The sequence below is a fragment of the Bolinopsis microptera genome, chromosome 8, assembly GCF_026151205.1.
Source record: "Bolinopsis microptera isolate Bmic1 chromosome 8, MBARI_Bmic_1.0, whole genome shotgun sequence".
NCBI classification, from domain to species: Eukaryota; Metazoa; Ctenophora; class Tentaculata; order Lobata; family Bolinopsidae; genus Bolinopsis; species Bolinopsis microptera.
In genome coordinates, this window is record NC_087079.1 from 11,795,387 (window position 1) to 11,819,713 (window position 24,327).

The 24,327-nt window shown below is 36.1% G+C and overlaps 2 protein-coding genes across 11 annotated transcripts in view; both read left to right on the plus strand.

Annotated features, from left to right (window-relative positions):
- LOC134819666 (zinc finger protein 277-like) overlaps positions 1–24,327 on the plus strand; it is a 324,811-nt gene that overhangs the window by 68,727 nt on the left and 231,757 nt on the right. The gene's annotated exons all lie outside the window — the stretch shown is intronic.
- LOC134819654 (uncharacterized) overlaps positions 1–24,327 on the plus strand; it is a 68,026-nt gene that overhangs the window by 697 nt on the left and 43,002 nt on the right. For 3 of the 10 annotated variants that reach the window (XM_063829712.1, XM_063829713.1, XM_063829714.1), the window contains exon 1: positions 9,697–9,801. The exons of 3 other annotated variants lie outside the window; for them this stretch is intronic. In XM_063829712.1, the coding sequence (XP_063685782.1) occupies positions 9,729–9,801 (73 nt within the window). In that variant the 5' untranslated portion in view covers positions 9,697–9,728. Of the gene's footprint in view, positions 1–8,631; positions 8,808–9,696; positions 9,802–24,327 lie in introns of those variants that run through there. 4 more of the 10 variants (XM_063829719.1, XM_063829720.1, XM_063829715.1 and 1 more) reach the window with 2 other exon arrangements.

A 24,327-nucleotide genomic window follows, 5' to 3' on the forward strand; every position in this document is an offset into this window, starting at 1 on the left:
CAAAGTTGTCTTACAACGTAAATGCCTGTAAGCATATTTTACTTCAACCCCTGACCCACATGACCCACGTGACCCACATGACCCTTGACCCACATGCCTACCATCTGCCACATTTGAATCTTGAAATCAATTTTACATCTGCATATCCCTTTTCGCCTGTATGTAGGGTATTTACTGCGCATGTTTCGCAAAAGCTACTGGCAAGTGAACCCCCTATTAAAGATCCTGCCTATGATCCTCAGCGTCAATTATTGGTCCTAAATCTGGTATCCGGTACGCCAAAGTTTCATGAAGTATTCGAATAAACGAAGGTTTAATTATAATCCAATATATATATGAACTACTAACAGTTGTAGATGTAGTAGTATAGTAGTAGTATAGCTATAGTAGTTTATGTTTTTCAGATTCTGCTGTTAGATTTATATTTATATCTTTAACGGTGGAGGACCATCAATTCTTTATCTTCTTATTCTAAAACATGCCTTACAAGACATTAGGTGTTGTTTCATACTCACACTACCTGTCACCTGACGTCTCCTACTCACTGACTATTCGCACTAGTCAGCTTACCTAGCTTTGTTACTATTTTAAAAACTCATTTGTGTACGTTTTCATTATTTTCCGGGTCTTCTGACAAGAAACGTTAATAATACTGAAGCAATTTTCCGATTTTAATGACATTAAAACATTTCTTTCATTCAAATTTCTGATTGTTTCTGAATAGACTCAGTGAAGACAGATTCTAATGGAATTTATTTATTTCCATTAGAATCTGTCTTCACTGAGTCTATTCAGAAACAATCAGAAATTTGAATGAAAGAACTATCAAATCATGAGACTCAATAACACTTCACGAATCCACCAGACATTAAAACAGTTAGGCCAACAAGTGTCTCAAGTTTTCTATCAAATTTTATGTTAAATTTAATGCTCGATTTGCATTTTATTTTTTTAGATATCTACACTAACAGCGCTATAAATGCAAGAAATTACGATTTGTCGCAATACGATACTGTTAAATAGTAGTCTAGTTTAGCACTATCGCATAACGTCTCCAGCTAGATTGACATACAATATTCATTATATATTAAGTCATATTCTGCCAGTGTCCGACCGACGGGAGTCTAATTTCTTTCAATAATTAGTTTTACATTATGTTTATACACAGAACTTAGACAATAATAATTATTAGTGTATTTTTTGTTTTTCTGCTTTCTGTAGGTGGTGAGTGATAACCATCTTTTCCCTGTTACTACTTTACTTTGTGTGCCTACAAGACTGCTTTTAAACGGTTATGTAATCTGAGCTGAACTATAGATTATTCAATATCTAGACTTTCTACTTTGCAAGCTCTGCTGCTTTTTATTGCACTAGATGTGATTTACTTGAAATTAACCATTTCCTTGCTCAGCAGGTATTCGGTATACAGGAGTATTAAGATGGGATATTCAGTAAGGGATTTAAGTCCACCATATTCTTAGATTACAGTGAGTGACTAGTAATCTACCATATTCTCAGATTAATTAAAAGTAAAAATCGCACCACCATACCATGCTGCCTTTTTTCATTTCGTATGCAACTTATGTATGAAGTGGGTTCGAAGACAGCTAAAGTACGGTAAATTTCAATTTGTTGAATTGGTTTCGGAGCTGAGAGGGGTTTAATCAATTTGATGGAATGAATACCAGTACCATAAGAAGGGCGCAGTAGCACCGACCTAGTATTTTTGACACCTGTTTTTTATATATAACATGAGGCGGTCATTCATTTCCCTTAGTTTAGGTCTCTGATCCTTTACTCAACTAGAGGTTAGTTAAGCTACTTCAAACTCTTAATAACAACTTTTAATTCTAGTCGTTTATAAGTGTTGTTAAGCTACATCCAACCCTTAACAACAACTCTTAACTCTAGTCGTTTATAAGTGTTGTTAAGCTATTTCAAACTCTTGATAACAACTCTTAACTCTAGTCGTTTATAAGTGTTGTTAAGCTGCTTCAAACTCTTGATAACAACTCTTAACTCTAGTCGTTTATAAGTGCTGATCCTTATAGTTGGACCAGGCCACTGTTGAACTGGGTAAAGATACGTCATAAGTAGTATCACGAGATGTAATTTGGTAAACATATAGCATGTACTCGTTTTTAGCTTACGTCTTACGTAGAGTCGTAGACTTACAGGTACAAAAAGTGGTTACCGCTTGTAAGTGAAGTCTCTAACTGGCTTTATCGCTCAGAAACCACCCCAGTAAACGGTACTTACTCTTCATTACTGTGGAAAGTGATGCCTTCTTTTAGAACGTCTACTATTTGTAGTCTGGCTTCTGGTTTATTGGCTGGCTTGTAACAAAGTGAAAAATAAGACTCCTTACGAAAAGGTTTAAATCAGCGAACCAAAGAGTTGTTTGAGTTCAGTTAATAGGGAGTGTTTACTATCAGTATTTACAAGTTTATCTGATATATCAAATACATTTTATTCGGTATTGAACAAATGGCACCATTTACCAGCCTGGATGTTTTGAGTTCTAAGTTAACCCGCTACTCGATAGTTTTTACGGCATCAATTAATGTATTGATCATAACGAAAGTTACAAACACTTTGTGAGTAAATGCGATCTAATAATGACACTGACGTAAGTAACAAAACACGCATTGCCGCATTTAGGGGTCGTTCACATATTACTTAATCACTAAGGAGGGAGGTTCCTAAATGATTACGATAGTGTAACTGTAATTTTAGCACGATAGTTATGTGTAAAACTGATCACGGAGGGCGAGGGGGTTAAAAATTGACAATAAAGCGAGTAATTAATATGTTACGACCCCGCTATTATTCTTTAACGTTATTTTTACTGTCTTCCGACGTTTAATTACAGAAATTTTTTAATTACAGCACTTCAATTCTATTAAATTTAGTAAGTGTCATGTGATGGGATAGAAACGTTTCTTTCATTAACTAAAATAAATGTCATTAAATGACTGTCCTGTGATAGATAGTGTTATGACGTGAACATGAGGTAGTGAGGAATTTGTCTAGACTAAGCTTTGTTAAGCTATGTACAGGTCCAGTACTGGTTAATGTTGCACAATCTCCCGAGGGTGGATTAACCTTCATTTGTAACATATTGTCTAGGTCGAACATTCCGGGCTTTTTGTAGGAAATAATCCGTCGTGTATGTGATGGAGGTAAAATGAGCTGCCAGTTAGCTCATTGGCTGAGGGAACTGTTCTATGAAACTATCCCAGCACCCCTTCCAGTATGCATCTCATTAGTTAACAATATAGTAGATTAATGATTATTGGCCACAAGGGACACGTGTACTACACAATAGTAGAGCAACCTTCAGCTTCCTCAACATCCCACTGAGCGATAGTTAGCGTCCTGTTTTGGGGCTTGTTCTGTTACTTGCAATTCGTTAGATTACTGAGTTACGGTTTAGTGACTGTTACAAAGAAAGGATCAATGCAGCCACAAGCACTTCAACCATTTGGTAAGTCTCAAATTTTGTAAGTTCCTGACTGGTTACAGAAAACTGAAACTTACGTTTTCGATTTTATAAACGTGTTACGAAAATCGAATGATTCGAAGAAAATGTTGCTCTAACATTATATTCAATCCTACTTGAGCGTGAATTACTGGACATTGACTAACTATTTAAAACTTACTTCTGAACTATTATTTAATATGGCTTTCATCAAAGCATATTTAAATAACATTCAGACGTTTTTCAGCACAAATGATTAAATTTATCAATTATCTTTGGAAATGATAAAGGTATATTAACACAGAGTCTTAATCTGAGTAAGATGCATTAAGCTTTTGTATTATACAGTTTTTTACGACCTTTGTCCTTCAGCCAGGCTATTTTAAGGCGACTTTAAAAGTAATTTCATTCTGCATTATAACGTGTCACAAAACTTTTATTAAAATCAGCGCGATCTAGTTTGGATGCTAGGTCTTCCCTCCAACTTCATACTATTCTACTCAATTCCATAATTCTTTCCGTACTATCTAATATCTAGATACTAATAATCTCAATAAGTGTGTGTGTGTGTGTGTGTCTGTCTGTCTGTGTGTCTGTAATTTACGAATGGTTAAATCAAGAAAACGGTAAGAGATATGCGACTGGTTTTTTCGGTATAGTGCTGACAAAACTCTGACGAAGCCAAATGATTAAGTTTTTTCAAATCGGTCGGTGTTAGGTGGTTTATTTGATCATTTTGTGACCCAAATGTGATACTAAAGTGGGTTTGTGTGTGTAGTACACGAAAATTTGGCGAAGTACACACTGTGTACTTCGCCAAATTTTCGTCAAAAAGTACGGCGTATAATTTAGAGTTCTCAAAAAATACTCGAATAATTCGCCAATTTACAACTTCAAGTTTTAATTTTAAGGGCTGTTAAATTCGCCAAAAAATGTGCGGAAAATTCGCCAAAAATGCGGCTGTGGGAACACGCAGAATTTTCGAGTCTATTATCTAGTTGGATATGTGAATCGTGACGTTATACTTCAAATCTCAAACTTACAAATCTCGACAAGTAGACTAGACTGTGGAGGAAATTAAATGATTTCAAGTTTATTAAGAGAAGTTAGTTTACTCCATAACGTATTCGGGTATGAGCTAAATTTAACCCCTTGCGATATTGGTCAGTATCCACGCTAGTCACTAACCAGTAACCACGCACGTGTTGCGGGAAGCACATGTTTTGACAATATTCCACCATACAAAGCCAACTATTATATCGTGAACATTTTGATGCGGGCACGTGATTTCCTGTTCTATTCCCGTATTTGGTATATTTTTTAAATGCAGCAATTTTCAGAGAAAAATTCGTATGCGAATTTAATTCGAATAATATTAATACGTTTAGTGCGAATTTAACAGCATTGCCCCTCATAACAGATTTGCGATATAATTATGTAATTTGGTAGTGGAGGTCTGAAAATTGGCTACAAGTATTACTATTAGATATGTGAGGGGCACTCAGAATTAAATTGCAGTCTGTTTGGACTGAGCGAGTTCATACTTTTGCACCGTTTTAACCTACGAAAATGTAATGCGTGTTTTCGAATATAGAATAGGCGGGTTTATACTTTTGCATTTCAACTGCGATAGTGGAGTCCGGCCGACCGTAGGCACGGGTTACACTAGTGTATAGTAATATATAATACGGAATATACTATATAGTACGGGACCTGTATAGTGTATATAATATACTATATCCATGTCCTGTACTATATCCAGGATTATTCCAGGTCCCATATATACAGGGTGGGCCATAAAACACTACCCATCCTTATCTCTTAAAATTGTTACAGCTCGCTGAGATCTTGATAATTATTTAAAAAACAAAAAGTGGCATAACTTATGTTCTGATAAATATTTTTGCTTCTAAATTTCACAGAATGTTAATAACAAGTAGCTAAACCTTAAAACCTTTGTGGCAAGTTTTGTGTGATTGCGAGCTTCACTGAGCTTATTTGACCAATTTAGCCCCTGAGCGAGCTAGCCTGAATTTCTCACCCAGAACTGTTTACATTGGTTAATAGAAACCACCAAAAAAATCCTGGGTAACAAAATAAAAAAACCAGCGATTTATTCACGTTTTACCAATTCTATTCACATGGATCCATCGCACATTCTATTCTCTCTATATTTTAACTGATAAGGACTATCACAGATGATCCTTCCTGCTTGTTTATATCGTTCTTTTCACATGTGGAATGTGCGATGTATCATGGTGAATAGAATTGGTAAAACATAAATAAATCGGTGGTTTTTTAATTTGTTTTACCCAGGATTTTTTTTGTGGTTCCTATTAACCAATGTAAACATTTCTGGGTGAGAAATTCAAGCTAGCTCGCTCAGGGGCTAAATTGGTCAAATGGACACGTTCAAAAAAAGGTGGCACTAGAGATTGATTTTTTAAAATGCGTTTAAAAAATAGTCATTGCTCTTTGTTGGTTGATATATCTATCTATACCTTTAGAAATTCGATTACATTTCATGATCCTGAAATCACGGAGTCTCTAGTGCTTATATCACAGGAGTTATCGTTATTAGTGTGCCAATGAGTCAAAAGTCACACAATTAGAAATGCAAGATGAATCAACACTAGATAATCTGAAAAGTAATATTCACAAATAAGCCAAAATTGATATGGTGACTATAATGCATGTAAGGAATGGAATGTCTTATCTGAAATTGTTATTGGTGCCAAAATGAGTCAAAAATCACAACTTAAACGTTGGAAATGAGCCTTTTTTGAGCAGTGATTATTGAATCATCTAACTTTTTTATTGGCTTTCTATCATTTTTTAGGGTACAAAATAGTATTAAATAGTATTAAAACCAGTTAATATGATTCAAAAGTCACATTTTCGTTAAAGGTGCGCTATTAAGTCACACTATAGTAAGCCTTAAATTAAGTGCACGATATGACAATTTATATTCATTCTATGAATCTTATTATGTGATTTTTGAATCCATGTCTAAGCTTATACCATATTGAAGGTCTTTGAACGATAATTTTTGATCTGGGTGCTTAAATGATTCAAAAATCACATAAATCGAGCTACCAAATATGTAATTTTCTTTAAAGTGTGACAATTGAATCATATGTAATGTTCAAGTTGTAATGACATTTTGAAAGGAAAGGTAATGAATCGATAATCACATTTCAAAAATCCAATTAAGTATTATACGTTACTGATTGATTCATTTGTCACATTATGGAGACAAAATTATCATGGCTTGAGTAGTAAAAGTACTTGCCTAGTTTACTCAGTTTAAAATCAGTGTTTTGTGATTATTGATTCCAGTATTACTCCAATAACGAACTTCTCCATGACCATAAACAAGTGTCACAACAAATCACTGCAGATTTACTATGAATACCAACCTGATATAGAGCCAAAAAGTGATACATTCCCCTGATACAGCATCATTTCAATACATGCTCATTTATGTGATTTTTGACTCATTATGGCACTTTTAACCATCTAAATTCTCTAAATATTAGTTAGCATGCTATAATTGTGATCGATAGAGTTCATTATTACAATCATTCCGTTGATATTCATATCACATTCATCATTCTAAAATAATTAGTCAGAATTAACCCTGTGTGTGATAATTGCATCATAACTCCACATTTAACCGGTGACTCTTTGCACTTTTAACACTCAACTATCTCAAAAAGGTTCAATAATCACATTGAGAAGCAGGACACACTCACAGAATGTAAATTCATCATTAGAGGTGCAAGAAATGAATATTTTGTGATTTCTGGTTCATATCTGCACAATTAACAGATATAAAGAGATGAATGACTTAATTATGTGACATTTGACATAAAAATGCTTCACACAATTTTGGCAGTGAAAAATCAATCTCTAGTGCCACCTTTTTATGAACGTGTCCAAATAAGCTCAGACTCACACAAAACTTAGCACGAAGTTGTGTCTAATTATGATTGACATTCTCTAAAAATTTGAAGCAAAAATATTAATCAGAACGTAAGTTATGGCGCTTTTCCATTCTGAAATAAAATAATTATCAAGATCTCCGCGAGCTGTAACAATTTTAAGAGATAAGGATGGGTAGTGTTTTATGGCCCACCCTGTATATAGTAGATTCAAACTTTTCAATAATCTCTATCATTGCTGAGTCACTTCCAAAGGTTGAGATCACTCGAATGGTGTTGTCAGGGGAAATTAATATATTATTATATATATACTATTACAGTGCAATTAATATATATACTATTATAGTGTAATTAATATAATAAATTTATATATACTATTCATTAACTGAATATCTTAGTTTGGGGTATATTCATAGGCCAGCCGCTTTGACATCGGCAATCTTTATATTGTTGATATAAGCGGAATAAAAAGGCTTTATTTCATTTCTTATAAATATCCCGTACTATATCCACTATCCAGGTCCCGTACTATATCCAGGTCCCGTACTATATCCAGGTCCCGTACTATATCCAGATCCCATACAGTCTGGTTTTTAAAGATTAAACAATAAACATTATACAGGATAGTCGTTGTTATCCTGGTTATCCTGCTTATCGATATTTTCACTTTTCTTTCGTTCTAACATCGAGCACTATATGATATACTATAAATACTACTAGTTACTATCATTACTTTAACTAGCACTCTTTCAACTGACTCCCGTCAATTTTAAATAAAGATAACGTGCTGATTTCACTCCAAGAAGCTTCTTCTTCTATCGATGTATACTGCCCGCGATCTTTTGTTTTCTGCATTATTCAGTAGTATTGACTAGTGATATTACCAGTATTATCCTGTATTATCATTATTAGTATTACTTTGGATATTCAAGTGCCTGCATGCCGGAGGAATCTCTGCTTATTGCCGGCTATCCATTAGAGATTAGAACAAATGAATTACCTTCTCAACATAATATTAAATATAATAGTACAATATTTTATTTTTTCGTGTATTTTGGAAAAATCTTGCAATTTTGAGCTGCATTTCAAATTTCCTTGACATGTCGAGAAATGCTTCGCGTTAAAGATAGTTTGTACTGTGGTTTGTTTTTGAAGCGTGTATATTAACCGTTCTACCATGTATATATACTATATACTCCTTGTGTTGTTTAGCAAGCCGGCTCAGCAGGAACAGACTGAATCACGTGACTAACCAATTGCTGATAGGACACGTGTGTGGCGGCGTGACGTCACTTAGCAACGTGACGTCATAGTCCTGGCAACGCACGCTGACATCTCCCTCCTCAAGAGTCGATCGATCCACTTTTCTGATAAACATCTAGGTTTGTGCTATATAAATAAATATATATCCTTGCTTGTTATATTTACTAAAACACGCAGCTTTTAGACGAGTTAGAGAGCCCAAATATTTGTAATCAAAGAGAGTTAAGTTATTTAAAAGTTTGAACTCGGAAACTCAAACTGTCGGATGAAATGCCAGGCTCTGCTCCCGTACATACAGATTACAGTTATGAACAGTCACAAAACTCTGGCTGGTCTGCTGTACTGGCTATTGTTTTTAGTAATCCTGCTCAGTCTCACATTGTTATCTGTTAGTCTATCATTGTTTGTTTTGTCACACTCCTGCACTCCGAGAGACTTATCACTACAAGAGGCCGGTCACTAATGATCAGATGTGTTCCTCCACCATCCCAGTTACCTGGTAAAGCGTCTGGTCATTATTTATGATAAGGTTAACATTAGAACACATCCCATATCCCACCTCCTTGGATAAGATAACGTGATCACCATATTTGGTCATGTGATGTAATGATAAGATCACGTGATCACCATATTTGGCCATGTGATGTATTGATAAGACCACGTGATACTCGCTCACCAATGGTGATGGTTCTTGCGGTGGATAACAATACCTGACTGCACCTAATCAACAATTTAAGCACTGTTCGCTCCGCTATACGATTTGTCATTTGCACGTCCCAGCTCAAGCCCCGCACCCTGGTTGCCCTGGTTACCGTCTATGAGAACACGTGATATTATCTCCCATCTTATTGGCCAGTTGTCAGGCTTGATTTGTAAACCCTGCCCGGCCATTAGCTGTGGTCCTGCTGCGTGACATTGGTTATCATTAACGGGTTAATGTGATATGTTCTGCTGAAGTATAATGTAGTATAATCGGCGGCACTGTGAACTGGTATGATTTCTCGATTAGCGGAGTAGTTGAGTGTTTAATCAACCTGGTAATGCTATCGGCTGACAAAGAGTGCAGAATAGCGGAACTATCGCCGGAGATATCGCCTCCCCCTTTTCTACCAGGTACGTAAATAGTAAATACTCTTAGCTGTAAATACAATGTTACTTAAATTAATGCAGTGTTTTTATAGGTACGTTACCATTCTGTAGATGTCGTCACGACATATAACGCTAGATGTCAGCGTCATCTAACGTCATCTAACGACATCTAGCGTCATCTATCATCATCAGGCGACATCTCACGCTAGATGACGCTAGATGTCGAATTTCAACTATCGGCAAAGGTCCAAAATGTGTTGTTATACAATATGTTTCGTTAATTTGCGACAGTTCATAATTATTTGTTGTACTTTTCTGAGCTCATGCTCGCACTGGTATTTGCAGCATTGTTTTGTAATTGGAAAGGAATTGTGTGATTAAGCGTGTATTTCTCTTAATGAACATATACATAAAGGGGACATATACATAAAGTATTTATGCCGTGGCCCTGTTGTTAACTTCATATTAAGAAAGTATACATAAAAACAATAAGATTTGATACATTAAAAACTAATTTTGAGAGCACTCACTTTCGAAAAAATAAATATTTTCTTGTTCGAAAATTTTGAGAAGTCTGTTACTGTAAACTGTAATACCGAGTAATTTTAAACGTTTTTGGCTAATTTTTTTACTGAACATTACTTACAATCCGTACAAGAAGCCCTAGAAAGGAATTTATAATTGCCTTAAATCTGCCATTTTTGGCCTTTTTTACGATGAATTTTACTAAGTCGTTTGAGGCCACATTTCATAGCTTAAAACTAAAATCTGAGAGAAATGCTACTCCAAAAAGTTTGATATGATCATCAGCTACACTCACAAGAATTTTTGAAGCGATATCTGCTGACCCGGATGATTGGTGAATTGTACAACTTTAGAAGTAGGCAAAAATTTCAATTTTTCTTTTTTCGACCTTGTTTGGTCTGTAACTTCGTCATTTATTGTTCAATTATAAAATCCTTTCAAGGGCTTCTTGTACGAATTGTAAGTAATTTTCAGTAAAAAATAAACCAAAAAACCTTTAAAATGATTGAAAGATCGGTATTACAGTGACAGACTTCTCAAAATTTCCAAAACTTTCGAAAAAGAAAATATTTATTTTTTCGAAAGTGAGTGCTCTCAAAAATGATTTTTAATGTACGTATCAAATCTTATTGTTTTTATGTATACTTTCTTAATATAAAGTTAAGAACAGGGCCACGGCATAAAAGCTTTTTGTACATGTCCACTATAAGACGTTTTCAGACGAGGTAAACTGAAATATTTTGAGTTTTTTCAATTTCAAATGGTTTTTGAGGACGAGGTCACTGCAAATAACATTAATAACACCTCAATATTAATTATATTTCGATTTCTGGTTATATAGTTTAAATTGTATCGTTCAAAAGCAAACTACATTTGATAGCACTGTATTATTATTGTAGTATCTGAACATATAACACCATGAGGAATAGTACTAGTAGTTAACTCTGTTCCGTGTCTAATGTCTGTTTAATTGTACTGCTAGGAGGAAGATGTGTTTATATATAATATAATAGAACCAATCTCAAAACTTCTTCTCAACGATCTTCCAACAAACCATGAACAAGTTAGGAACTGCGCTACAAGGTCGGCAGTGCCTTCTGGGCAGGACAACTCTTAGACTCACAGAATTTTAACGTTTGGTGAGCAGTGGAGGGGGTGGTCTGAGCAGAAGGGCTATTTTCATTACTTATCCGATATCTATCCCTTATTTCTTATCTACTATACTATAACCCGTTTGTTTCTATTCCATTACCCTTTACTGTACTACTATGGCTCTACGATAATTAGCGGTCCAAATGTGAAGTAATTAGCAGGAGGTGACCGGGATTCCCGGTACCGGGAATCCCGGTACCGGGATTGGCAATTTTGAGCTATCCCGGTCCCGGTCCCGGTAAACCGGGTCAAGTCACATTTTTCATCCCGGTCGCGGTCCCGGTCCCGGTCAAATGCTGATTTATGATCCCGGTCCCGGTTAATTCAGGATTCTTGGTCCCGGTCCCGGTCCTGGTCCCGGTCAATCACTCAAATTTGCCGGGATTTTGACCGGGATCTTTTACATAATTTCATTCACTGTGATTTTAAGTTTTTACTTTCATTCATTGTGAATTTCATCTTTAAACAACCTCTGAGCCAAATAAAACAATGTTTAAAATTGCTAAACAAGTTTAGGTAACTAATATCGTTACATAACTCATAAGTGCAAACTAACATCAAGTTTTCAACTCGGGCTACGCCCAATTGTCAATTGGAATTGGAGAATGAAACTGTTGAATAATTTGAGGGATCATTGATTGAGGAATGAGGAATGATGGTGAACTTGAGTAATCAGTACATGAATATTATTGGTGTAACTACATTAGGCCCATGCCCCATATTGACGGGTTTTTTCTAGTTTTTTCTAATTTAATATTCTAGTTATTACTTATTCAAATTGTTCAATTATAATGTAAATGAAAGTTGCAGCTTTCAATATGAGAATACCAGTTTTGGTCCCGGTCATCCCGGTCAAATCCCGGTCATCCCGGTCAAATCCCGGTCATCCCGGTAAAATTGGATTGTTGGTCCCGGTCCCGGTAAGATAGAAATCCCAGAAATTATTGGTCCCGGTCCCGGTCCCGGTCACGGTTAATTGATAATCTCAGTCCCGGTCCCGGTCCCGGTCCCGGTCAAGTCACATTTTGTATCCCGGTCCCGGTCCCGGTCAGGCCTAAAATCATGTCCCGGTCACCTCCTGGTAATTAGTTAGGTGTTCTTATTTGATCAGAAACGGCCACTAATTTTCTGCTTCAATTAATTTATATCCCTCCAGAACAGTCTCTTCAATTAATTTAATTCTTTCGAACCACATTTTGAGATTAGTATTGTTATCGCGTGGCGGTTGGGTTTACCTGGTTATATATTTGCAATCTCCGTATTGATGACCACCCTGCTACAGACCACTAATCAATAGCTCAATAGAAATATGTGAGCGGCTTGTCAGAAGATTTAAGTGAACCAACTCAGCCTTTTGAACCTGCCTACCTTTGAATTATTGATGATACAATGTCCCCATTCAAAATAAATTCACTTACCCACTATTTCTGTTATTCTTCATTGAAAGTCATAGGCATAGTTACTAAATTGTGAAATAAATGTCAAGGTCAGTATTGAGTTTATAATAGTTTGACCATCTCAGAGCTTGAAGTCTTCTTATTATCCGGCCCCTCTATTACAAGGCCCCTCTATTACTTTATCAATGATAAATTATCATACTCTCATGTTAATGATATTGTTTACTGTTTGGTGTGTGCTTTGGTTCTCCTGTAGCTACGGGTCCGCTAAATCCCCTCTGCCAAGTACTCATATTTGTTGCATTTGGCGTAAACTGTTCGCAATGTTCATGGTCGTTCCATCATATTTGTATTTAAAATTTACCAAATGCAGAAGTCAGTCGAAATGATGTGAAGAAATGACATTCAATCAGTTGGACGAAGGTCTTCGAAGTGAGATTGCAAAAAAATTTCATTCGAATGAAAAATTAATTGAAGTATTATTTCTAAAGTAAAGCTTCTAGGTATTTTCATCATTATGATCTGTTCTTTGCTGCGCAGTCTAATACCCCCCTGGCCCTCCCCCGTGTATTTTTTTACAGTACTTTCCTATTATCCTGGCGAAACCATTACGTACATCCATATTAATAATATGTACGTATTTCCCACTTTTAATACTTTCAACACTACTATATGGACACGTTCATTTGAGTTTGAGGATATTGGTAAATATAAGTGACCCTATTAAAAGGCACAGTGTAGTTGACTTTGTCACACTATGAAATTACACAAACCCTTGATGGTTAGGATAATCGTTTCATCCTCTAGGCTAACTTTGTCACTTAACGATATCTTAATCAGGTGATAAGATATCGCTTAAATACGGCCGGCACGGAAATGGTTACATTGTCACACTATAAACATGTGACGGAGTAAATATGGACCCCTTGCTGCCGTTTTTGACCAAATTTTTGGGTGTCCAGTTGATTGGATGGGTACATATGACCATTACCTACATATTTGACGACTTTTTTCGTTAGATGGTGCACTCAGGTTTACTCTGTCACACATTTAAGAAAACATGTGAAGAATGTTTAGGGCACCCTGATAAGCAATGCTGAGTAGTGTAGGTTTATTTGATGGCCTGGAAGTGCTAGGAATTGTTATTATATCATATAGTCGTAAGGAATTAAAACACAGAAGGCACAAACAAGTTTACTTTGTCACATAATCTTGATGATATCTGAACATGTGTGAAATTAAACAAATAATGATATACCAGCTTAAACCCCTTATATTACATACTATGGATCAAACAACACTGCTAGTACCACGCACCAGTCACATAAATCATTATCGGGTGGCAATATGTTAACAGTGTCACAATTAAACTACCGCAACATGGTCAAAAATAGGGTAATTTCGTCACAACAAATTATTATAACTCTGTTAGCTCCTTGCTGGCAAAATAACTAGTTCATTGATGATAAAGTTACATAGTATTCTAATAGAAGTATAGCTCTTCAAAATAGGGGCAAGACATGTTTACTTTGTCACATCAGTTATTATAAGAGTTAGCTAATCGTCATCAGATTAACAGATCTTTTTCGTAGTTTGAATCGATTACTATAGTATAGGCAATAAAGCATCCTATGCCAATTTTAACACACTATCTTGATATTTTTGGGGCAGGGAAAGTTAATTTTGTCACATTTTCAGCGTCTTTGACAAATTAATCTAAAATTGTTAAACTTGAGCCCTGATGTTCTAGACAATATTCTACCAATCGTTTCTGAAAGAATGCTGAATTCTAATAGAGTTATAGATCTTCAAAATAGGGGCAAGACATGTTTACTTTGTCACATCAGTTACTATTAGAGTTAGGTAATCGTCATCAGATTAACAGATCTTTTTCGTAGTTTGGATTGATTTATATAGGTAATAAAGCAGCCTATGCTAATTTTTACACACTATCTTGAAATTGTTGGGGCAGGAAAAGTCAATTTTGTCACATTTTTAGTGATTTTGACAAATTTAACCTAAAATTGTTAAACTTGAGCTCTGATGTTCTGGACAATATTCTACCGATTTTTGTCTGAAATCTAGGTAAACTATAGGTAAAAATATAATATTAATCATAAGCTAAAATGTACTAATCTTTGTATTCTAAATGGGGAAAAGAAGAAACATTGTCAGTCAGTCGAGAAAATTGTCAGTCAGGCTATATGGCAGCTTTGTAGATGTTGTGACAATGCTAGTAGTGGTCCCAGGCTTGCGACTGGAATTGCGGTGTTAAATCGATTTAACGGTATACCAACGATCCACCTCCCACTTGTTGTTTGGTACTTAGCATTAATAGTGTTAGCTGTAGCCATTTATAGCAAAGAATGTTGAATGCTAATAGAGTCATAGAATATACAGATCTTCAAATAGGGGCAAGACATGTTTACTTTGTCACATCAGTTATTATAAGAGTTATTATAAGAGACTATTTCATTCTATAATCATTATTTTTAACCTATTTACGATTTCGTATCATTTTTTGTGACAATGTAAACACTGATCTTAACTTGCATCAACTACATTGTCATCAAAGTTTTCCCGCCTTTCAAACCAAAATCAGATATAAATAATTCGCCCAAAATTTAAAATTCCAAATATTGTGACGGAATTTACCTCATTTCCCAATAACCAAGTGCCTTTTTAGCTAACTATTCGAAACAACATATTTTAGGGCTTTGATTGGTAGATCAACCATCAAATAATGAGTTAAAAGGTTTTTGAGGACATCTCATAGTAGAATAGAGGTATGGTATTCTGAGTGTGACAAAGTTACCCAAATATTGCCTTGTAACCGTTCGATCCGTGCCCTTTAACCAATGTTGTATCATAATTGTTAGATTGACCTAATCTACTATATTTCAGACCAAGGAATGATAATTAGACAACTGCAGTTAACTAAGTCACACAAAATGTGACATTTGAACCATTATAGTGCCTAACAACAATAGATTTTCTTTCTGAGCAGTGCATATGGGAGTATGGGTTACGTGGCTAATGTTCAGAACTTCTGAACGTGCTAGGTTAATAGATGTCAAAATTAAGCCACTATCGTCGAAAACGCTATCATTTTTGTTTACCAATATCCTCAAACTGAAATGAACGTGTCCATATAACAAATAATTTGAGCCTGAAGATGGCGTTGACGCCGAAAATTTGCCTACACTCGAGTGTAGGCAAATTTTCGGCGTCAACGCCATCTTCAGGAGGTTAGGAAGTTAGGAGTGCACTCCTAACTTCCTGTTTCATTTGTCATTTTCTCTTCCAACCGGATATTATCCAACTATCAGTATTCCCACTGAGAATTTCAAAAATCTTTCTTAATTTCGAATTATGACTATTTAACAGGATCAACCGGCAATTAAATGGCACATAATCAAATTGGCCTGCTTCTAGAGAATAAACTCAACCGCAAACAAAGTTAGGGTCCTCCAGTCATCCGCTCTATTGTCATATATACTACGCATATTCCAGCTACACAACCTTCAAATTAGCTGGTGTTTAACCGATTTCCTCGCCCCCTGTCTCAACCTCCTGCTTGCTAACTTGCTTTATTAAATTGTTCTTTATTCGCGTGCTTCAACTTTGCTATGATTATTAAGTTGTTGAACCACCACTCCCCAGTTCATAAAGCTGGTGATAAAGAGAGAGAGAGAGAGAGAGAGAGAGAGAGAGAGAGAGAGAGAGAGAGAGAGAGAGAGAGAGAGAGAGAGAGAGAGAGAGAGAGAGAGAGAGAGAGAGAGAGAGAGAGAGAGAGAGAGAGAGAGAGAGAGAGAGAGAGAGAGAGAGAGAGAGAGAGAGAGAGAGAGAGAGAGAGAGAGAGAGAGAGAGAGAGAGAGAGAGAGAGAGAGAGAGAGAGAGAGAGAGAGAGAGAGAGAGAGAGAGAGAGAGATGGTAAACAACGCACCGTTAGTGGTCCCTAGTGGTCCCGTTTGATCTTCAATGATTATAGCTTGTTATTGCGGCATATTGTCAACTGAATATTATTCAGAGCACTGTTTCACTAGATATTTCCTCGTATTGCGGCTAATCAAGCTTTGCGATCTGGTGGTTAGAAATTGGAATATTTTCAACGAGATAGCTGTTCAGGATACGCTACATTCGCTCAATAGCTTGATAACAGCATACAATGATCATGAAGAATCACGCAATATGACCTAAACTAGTAGTGACCAAGTGGTGCACTGTGCAGTGCCTCTTTTCATTACGCGCAGCACCTTGCAGGAAACACCAGTCTTTCACACTTACACGTGCAATAAAGGAAGGTTGCACGTGCAAAAGCACGCCTTGCAACTACATGTTCAGAGACTGTTCTGGAGGGATATTAAACACTATAACTGCATGTGTACTGCATGTGAGGACGAGAATTGGATTTTAATTAACAATAACATGCAGCATGATAAGTCGATACCACCTACGTTAATCTCACAACACTTCGTTTTGTTGCACACTCTTATCTTCTTAGTGTTTTATCAAGACGTGTTAGTTGCTCTTATCTTCTTAGTGTTTTATCAAGACGTGTTAGTTGCTCTTATCTTCTTAGTGTTTTATCAAGATGTGTTAGTTGCTCTTATCTTCTTAGTGTTTCATCAAGAGTCCAAGACGTGTTAGTTGCTCTTATCTTCTTAGTGTTTTATCAAGACGTGTTAGTTGCTCTTATCTTCTTAGTGTTTTATCAAGATGTGTTAGTTGCTCTTATCTTCTTAGTGTTTTATCAAGACTTGTTAGTTGCTCTTATCTTCTTAGTGTTTTATCAAGACTTGTTAGTTGCTCTTATCTTCTTAGTGTTTCATCAAGAGTCCAAGACGTGTTAGTTGCTCTTATCTTCTTAGTGTTTCATCAAGACTTGTTAGTTGCTCTTATCTTCTTAGTGTTTCATCAAGACGTGTTAGTTGCTCTTATCTTCTTAGTGTTTCATCAAGACTTGTTAGTTGCTCTTATCTTCTTAGTGTTTTATCAAGACGTGTTAGTTGCTCTTATCTTCTTAGTGTTTTATCAAGACGTGTTAGTTGCTCTTATCTTCTTAGTGTTTTATCAAGACGTGTTAGTTGCTCTTATCTTCTTAGTGTTTCATCAAGACGTGTTGGTTGCTCTTATCTTCTTAGTGTTTTATCAAGACGTGTTAGTTGCTCTTATCTTCTTAGTGTTTTATCAAATGTTAGTTTCAACAGCTGTTAATTATCCTGGGATAGTATCCTTGAGTTCATGAGTTGCTTACCTGAGGCTGAACTGTGTTTTCGTACTCTGCTATTCACTCAAACATATCGGTTTAGAGTTTTCTCTTCGAAAATCATGTTATTTCAGAGAAATAACACGATTTCTCTGAAATCGTTTTTTATAGTTCCTGGTCGATCAGTTAACTTTAAGGTGACGATTGCCTTGTTCTTCTGTTTTGTGTACCGCACAACTCAGCTCTACTTTAATCCCCTAAGTCACAAGTTGAAGCGAGGATAAAAACATATGTTGTTGCTCTTGAGGGATACGGAAGTGTTTGTTCTTTTATTGGTTCTGAACCTAGTTTAATCGATTTCTCGCAGGGAGCTGCAAGCGTTCCACGACACAAATTGTGGATCACCTCTAAACTCAGCCGAACACGAAATAATACTATTAAAGTAAACAAATGTGCCTCCCCTCCCCACTAGAACGCACGGTTCTTTTGCGATAGTGTAAACGCGACAACTACCGCTGGATGGCGACAACTAGCGCTGGCTTGCGCTAGTAGTATTTATCGCAAATTTATATTTTGCGCTGGCCAGCGCTAGTTGTCGCCATCCAGCGCTATAAAACTACTTTTTATTATAGTTGTCGCGTTTACGCTATCGCAAAAGAACCGAACGCACATCTATTAGCCTCGGGTATCAGCCTGTTTATACTTTGAGTTGCTTTTAGTGGAGGGCTGTTCGAATAGAGACCAGTGGAAGGTGTTTGGAAATCGTATTTTGTTACAATAACCATTGAATGATTTATATTTAAATGGTGGCGAAACAATTACTTGTGTGCTTGTTGCTGACGTGCTATTTCTATCTTCAGGGTCGTTACACTTTGCTTTTGAAACTACACTCTGCTTCTAGAGTAAGTTAACTTCTGCCGTCTATCAATAGATTTTATATTTTATTGGAAGTTAAAACTATTTCAATTAAGAATTGTGAACCGTCCTGCTTATGATAATGATGCATCGTTGATCGGAGAATATAAAAGTCAAAAATTTAAACTTCATTTCATAATTTTGTTTCAATTGAGAACTGTTTTCATCATTAAAGAGAGCTGTTCCCATCTTTACATGGACACACGATTTTAATTACCCTGTTGTGGACCCTTTCGTTCCAACTGAATAAAGTGCTGCTTTTTCTGTAATACTAATAGTAAGTTATATAATACTATTTCTGACTCTGTAGTCGATTACTCACTAAAAACTATTAAATGAACTCTTGGCAGAAAAATATGCACTCAGATGTTAAAATTTGACCAATATTCAGAGCTATCTCTTGTAGCGTGATGCACTACTGGGCCGCGCCGCGCATCAAATAATGTTTCTCGCAACCACAGTAGATCGGCGAGATGCATCACTGGTCCACTTTGCCACGCCGAGCTGCGAAGGATTGACATCGTGAATCAAAACTATCTCCTTATTGAAGTTAATAATCAGGGATCGTTCACATATTACGTAATCACTTTTTGGACAATTTTTACCCCCCCCCCCCCTCCGTAATCAGTTTAACACATAGCTATTGTGTCAAAATTACAGTAGCGTAATCATTTGGAACCCCCCCCTCCTCGGCTGATTACGTAATATGTGAACGACCCCTCAGTACAGCTCATATATATGCTATGTCACTACACTAATTCACTACTTAGTGGAAGAGCTTGGAGTATAGTATAAATATATATATATTAGTATAATGCTAATAGTAGTGGAATTGTTAATTAGCAAACCTTGTACTAACCCATTTGCAGCATGTTAGTTATTTTAGCGTTCAGTTGATTGTATTATACTCTTTATTATTTATCAGTACATACTACTATGGGATACTAACCGATTATTCTCGGTTATTCTTCCCTTGGATCCTTATATTCGTATACATGATCAGTAAATCACTGAGACGAACAGGAAAGTAGGGAGTGGCCTATAGTTTATTTGTATTGCATAATTATCTATAGTATAGATAAGGGATCTGATTCTATACCAGATCCCTTATCTCCTTTAGAGGCAACTACTTTAGAGGGTAACTGCATTTAAATGCGCTTCTCTTAATAGTATTAGTATTAGTACAACCCCCCTCTCAGTCTCCTGTATTAGTATTCATTACCGCTCAGCTATTTCATGAGCGTCATATATTCCAATTAGTGAGTCTGACCTCATGTGCACCGTGTTAATATTCAGAACGGCGTTTAAACAGAGTATAGCTGGCTCTCTGGAGGGTACAGCGGGCTTTCTGAAGACAATACCTTTCACTACAATATTAATATATTACCACTCTTCTTGAATTTGACCTTGAATCGCAAAATAACACTGAACAGGTATCAATTAACTGAAGGTATAATAAAGAATAATCATCTTTCACATATTACGTAATATACATATATATATATATATCTCTTTTATAATTCAAAAGATTATTTCTGTCTGTATGTATGTCTGTGTGTACGATCGCCCACGTGCAAATTAGACGAGAAACCGGAATTTGCATAGTAACCATGGTAACGAGGGTTATTACACGCACGTGCAGAGATTTGCGAGCGCCATCTTGATCGGTTTGTGGTAATTACGCTGTGTTCAGTGCGAGCTACATTTCATTGGCTGTATCTTCGGTTGTGACGATTGACGGATATTTTTTGATGCGATAAAAACTGACTACCAAAGAATACTACTAGCTTCCTCCCTATGACCACGGGCTTTCTAGTATATATATATACATAACATAAGCAATTATTTGGCCGTTTTAGACCCCATACGTTAGCCACTCTACGCATAGCTATTGTGTAGAAATTACACTAGCTCTTTTCCATCTCCCCACTTGTAGCTTGTATCTGTCCACTAAATGACAGGCTCAGTTGTAGCTTGTAACTGGTAACTATGTTAACTGTCACATTGTCGCGTGCATGTGTGAGACTGGATACATTGAGTGGGATGAGTATACACAGTATCTCACTATTAGCTGGGGTGAGGGTCTCCAGGATTAATAGCTGGCAAATTGAATAAATTAATTAAACGCGCAACATTTGGTTTCTCTCTGACTTATAAATCGAATAAGTGTATGTTTGTAGTTGTATTCGTGCGATGTACTATAAGTTATAACCAATCACCAGTCGGAATAATGGGAGTATAAATATAATTTTAAAAATAATATTCAAAAATTAATGACCGATCAAGAAGTCGCATCAAGTGTTTGGTGTCTCTCTCTCTCTCTCTCTCTCTCTCTCTCTCTCTCTCTCTCTCTCTCTCTCTCTCTCTCTCTCTCTCTCTCTCTCTCTCTCTCTCTCTCTCTCTCTCTCTCTCTCTCTCTCTCTCTCTCTCTCTCTCTCTCTTTCTTTCTCTTTCTTTCTCTCTCTCTCTCTCTCTCTCTCTCTCTCTCTCTCTCTCTCTCTCTCTCTCTCTCTCTCTCACTCTTTCTCATCTTGAAGTGATCTGTCTAACTCAAACTGCTAAAATCTAAAAATAGAGCGAGTTTAAGAGGCTGTCTCATTAACGTTAGCTCCTCAGCCCGGCATGTTGACAATCTCATTTAGCTTTGGTTTGTACTACATCGCAGTTTGAATATGGAAAATATAACTTTCACATCACACTGTGATGTGAAAGTTATTTGGCAATTTTCCAAATAATGCAATAGTTGCTGCCTGCGATGGTTGCTGCATGCGATGGTTGCTGCCTGCGATGGTTGCTGCCGGCAATGGTTGCTGCCTGCAACTGTAAATTCCCTTCGTTCAATTCTAAACCCAGTTTAGAGGTTCGAAACATAGGGTGAAAGACATCTGTTTGTTCGTTATGCTATCTAGAGTCAAGGAAGTTGATAGAATATAAATTGTAAAATGGTTTGAATTCTTAATCAGTTACTACACTGAGGTAATAAGATGGAACTGCAGACTTCTTACATAATACTTATCCTGACAATTCTCCATCTGATTAACCACAATTTGTCTATAAATTTCTATTATTACATGCCTCTGTCTAAATGTTTCAACAAACTGTGCTTAATCAAAATTAGTTTTACCGCAGTCTTCTCCACCATTTTGACATCGCTAATTGTCTTTTCGAAATGTACTAACTTAGCCTGCCCCATTTTTGTTCTGAACGTTTTCAATCGTTATTTTAGCTTGCTTAGTTGGTGGAGTCTGATTAGGAAGCTAGTACTGATGGATAAGGTGCTAAGACTAAGGGAGACTGACAGAGGTAACATGTTCATTGTACAACTCTCACCCCCTGTACAACCCCCACCCCTGGACATTGGACAACCCCCACCCCTGTAGCATGTCAAGAAAACAACAAATTTCAAGAAAACAACAAATTTTTTATTTAAATCAATTATAGCAACAATTTGAAAAACTTTAAAGTTCTTCTATTACCATGGAATATACTACGGGTATGGTGACTTGGGCTATTGAGTTGTTAAGTAGATTAAGATTAGTAAACCTGCACTTGCATTATATTTATAAAAACTAGAAATTAGGCTTCACGGTAAAGTGGAGAAGCAGGCTGATCTTGGAGAGAGCAGACCGTAAAGTTTACGCACCCACCAGGGCTACCTACCTACCCCAGTTGTTCTTTTTGGTTTATCAGCTTGTACTGTTATATTTATGGACTCCAAGTCACCACACTAAGAAGGAGTATGTAAAAAAAAATAATAAGTTAAGTTAATATCATCATATCAGTTTAAAACAGTTAAAGTTAAGTTGAGGATTGAATTTCCTAGTTAAAATAAAGGTTCAAACGTTTGGGAATATAATAATGTTGGTATTTGTATCTGCTGCAGCAATAATATCGATATGTCATTTGTCTAGAAAATTTTGGCCACTTCAATAGATATTGGGTCGGCAATTTTGTGAGTGAGTGATGAACTGGTTTGGTCTGTGACTGAGTGAGGGGCGATGTGAAAGTTGTGGTAAGTCCAGGTGTTATTATTGTTGATGGATTGAGATCCCAAGATGATACTTTTACAGCGTAATTTAACCAGAGATACAGAAGTAGTGAAGATTTCCCCATTCTCATTTAGAATCCGTTTATGTATGCTATTCCACAATTTGGAGGCTATATAAAGAAACCCCCACCCCCTGTACAGTGTACAACCCCCCCCCCCCCCTTGTACAGCCCCCTGTAGAATGTAGATACCTAAATTAGCTCCTTATAATGTGTATACTATTACTGTATAAGTTCTTATAATTCCTATTTTCTTGTTGAGAATGATATACCGTGATAATTTCTGGATTAACAAATTAGAGACTAGTGATTTAGGCTGCTGACCTGGCTGCTGACATGGCTGCTGCCTGCTGATTAGGCTGCTGATTAGGCTGCTGATTAGTACAAAACCACCACGCTACTGACATAGTTAGTCTTTAATAGTTAGTCTATATTAATGACTTTATAGCCAATGATTAGCTCTAGGCTAATTACTGGGCCCTGGTTCGGTAAGTAATTAGTAACGAAATCTTCGTGATTACGGTAGGCAGATCCAGTCATTTTTCTTTTAAAAAACCAGTTTATTCTAATTATGTCGGACCGCACAAAACATCTCTTCTATACAAAACAACATCAAACATTTCGTATGATAATTTAGTGAGCGCTATATTGACAGCTTCCCGCTGAAATACCTGCGTTCGTTTGTTTAGTTCTTCTCTTTCTCTACCTTTGTAAAATGCAGTATAACGAGCTTTTAAAAATACTACATATTAGTTTTACTTTACCTACCACTAATTAACTAAAATATATAAACTAAAGTATAACTAAAATATAATAACAATTTGAAAAGTTTTAGAAAGTTCAGAGTCTTATAAAATTTTAAATGATAAAATATAATGATACAAAAACTATTATAACGATTTGGTTCACTTTGATTCACCTTGGTTCACTTTGGTTGAACACTTTAGTTCAACATTTTCTACTCGATCTGAACACTATTTCCGTTTTGAATATTATTAGCACAAATAACACGTCACTATTATAAATACTGTTACTAGTATTAGTACTACTACTAGTACTACTACTTGTATATTATAATATTAGCCTATTTAATAAATATGGTTTCATGTACTCTGTAGCAGACAAAGTTTAATTCAGGTGGAATATATCTTGTTATCATTATTATATTTCAATAACGAGACAGAATTAAAAATTAATTATAACCGCACATCATATGACAAGCACACTATAACAGACTTGCTAAGTAGATTGTTGTATTAATAAAGCACGTTAATTTGTAAATATTAAGCTATCATTAAAAGCTTT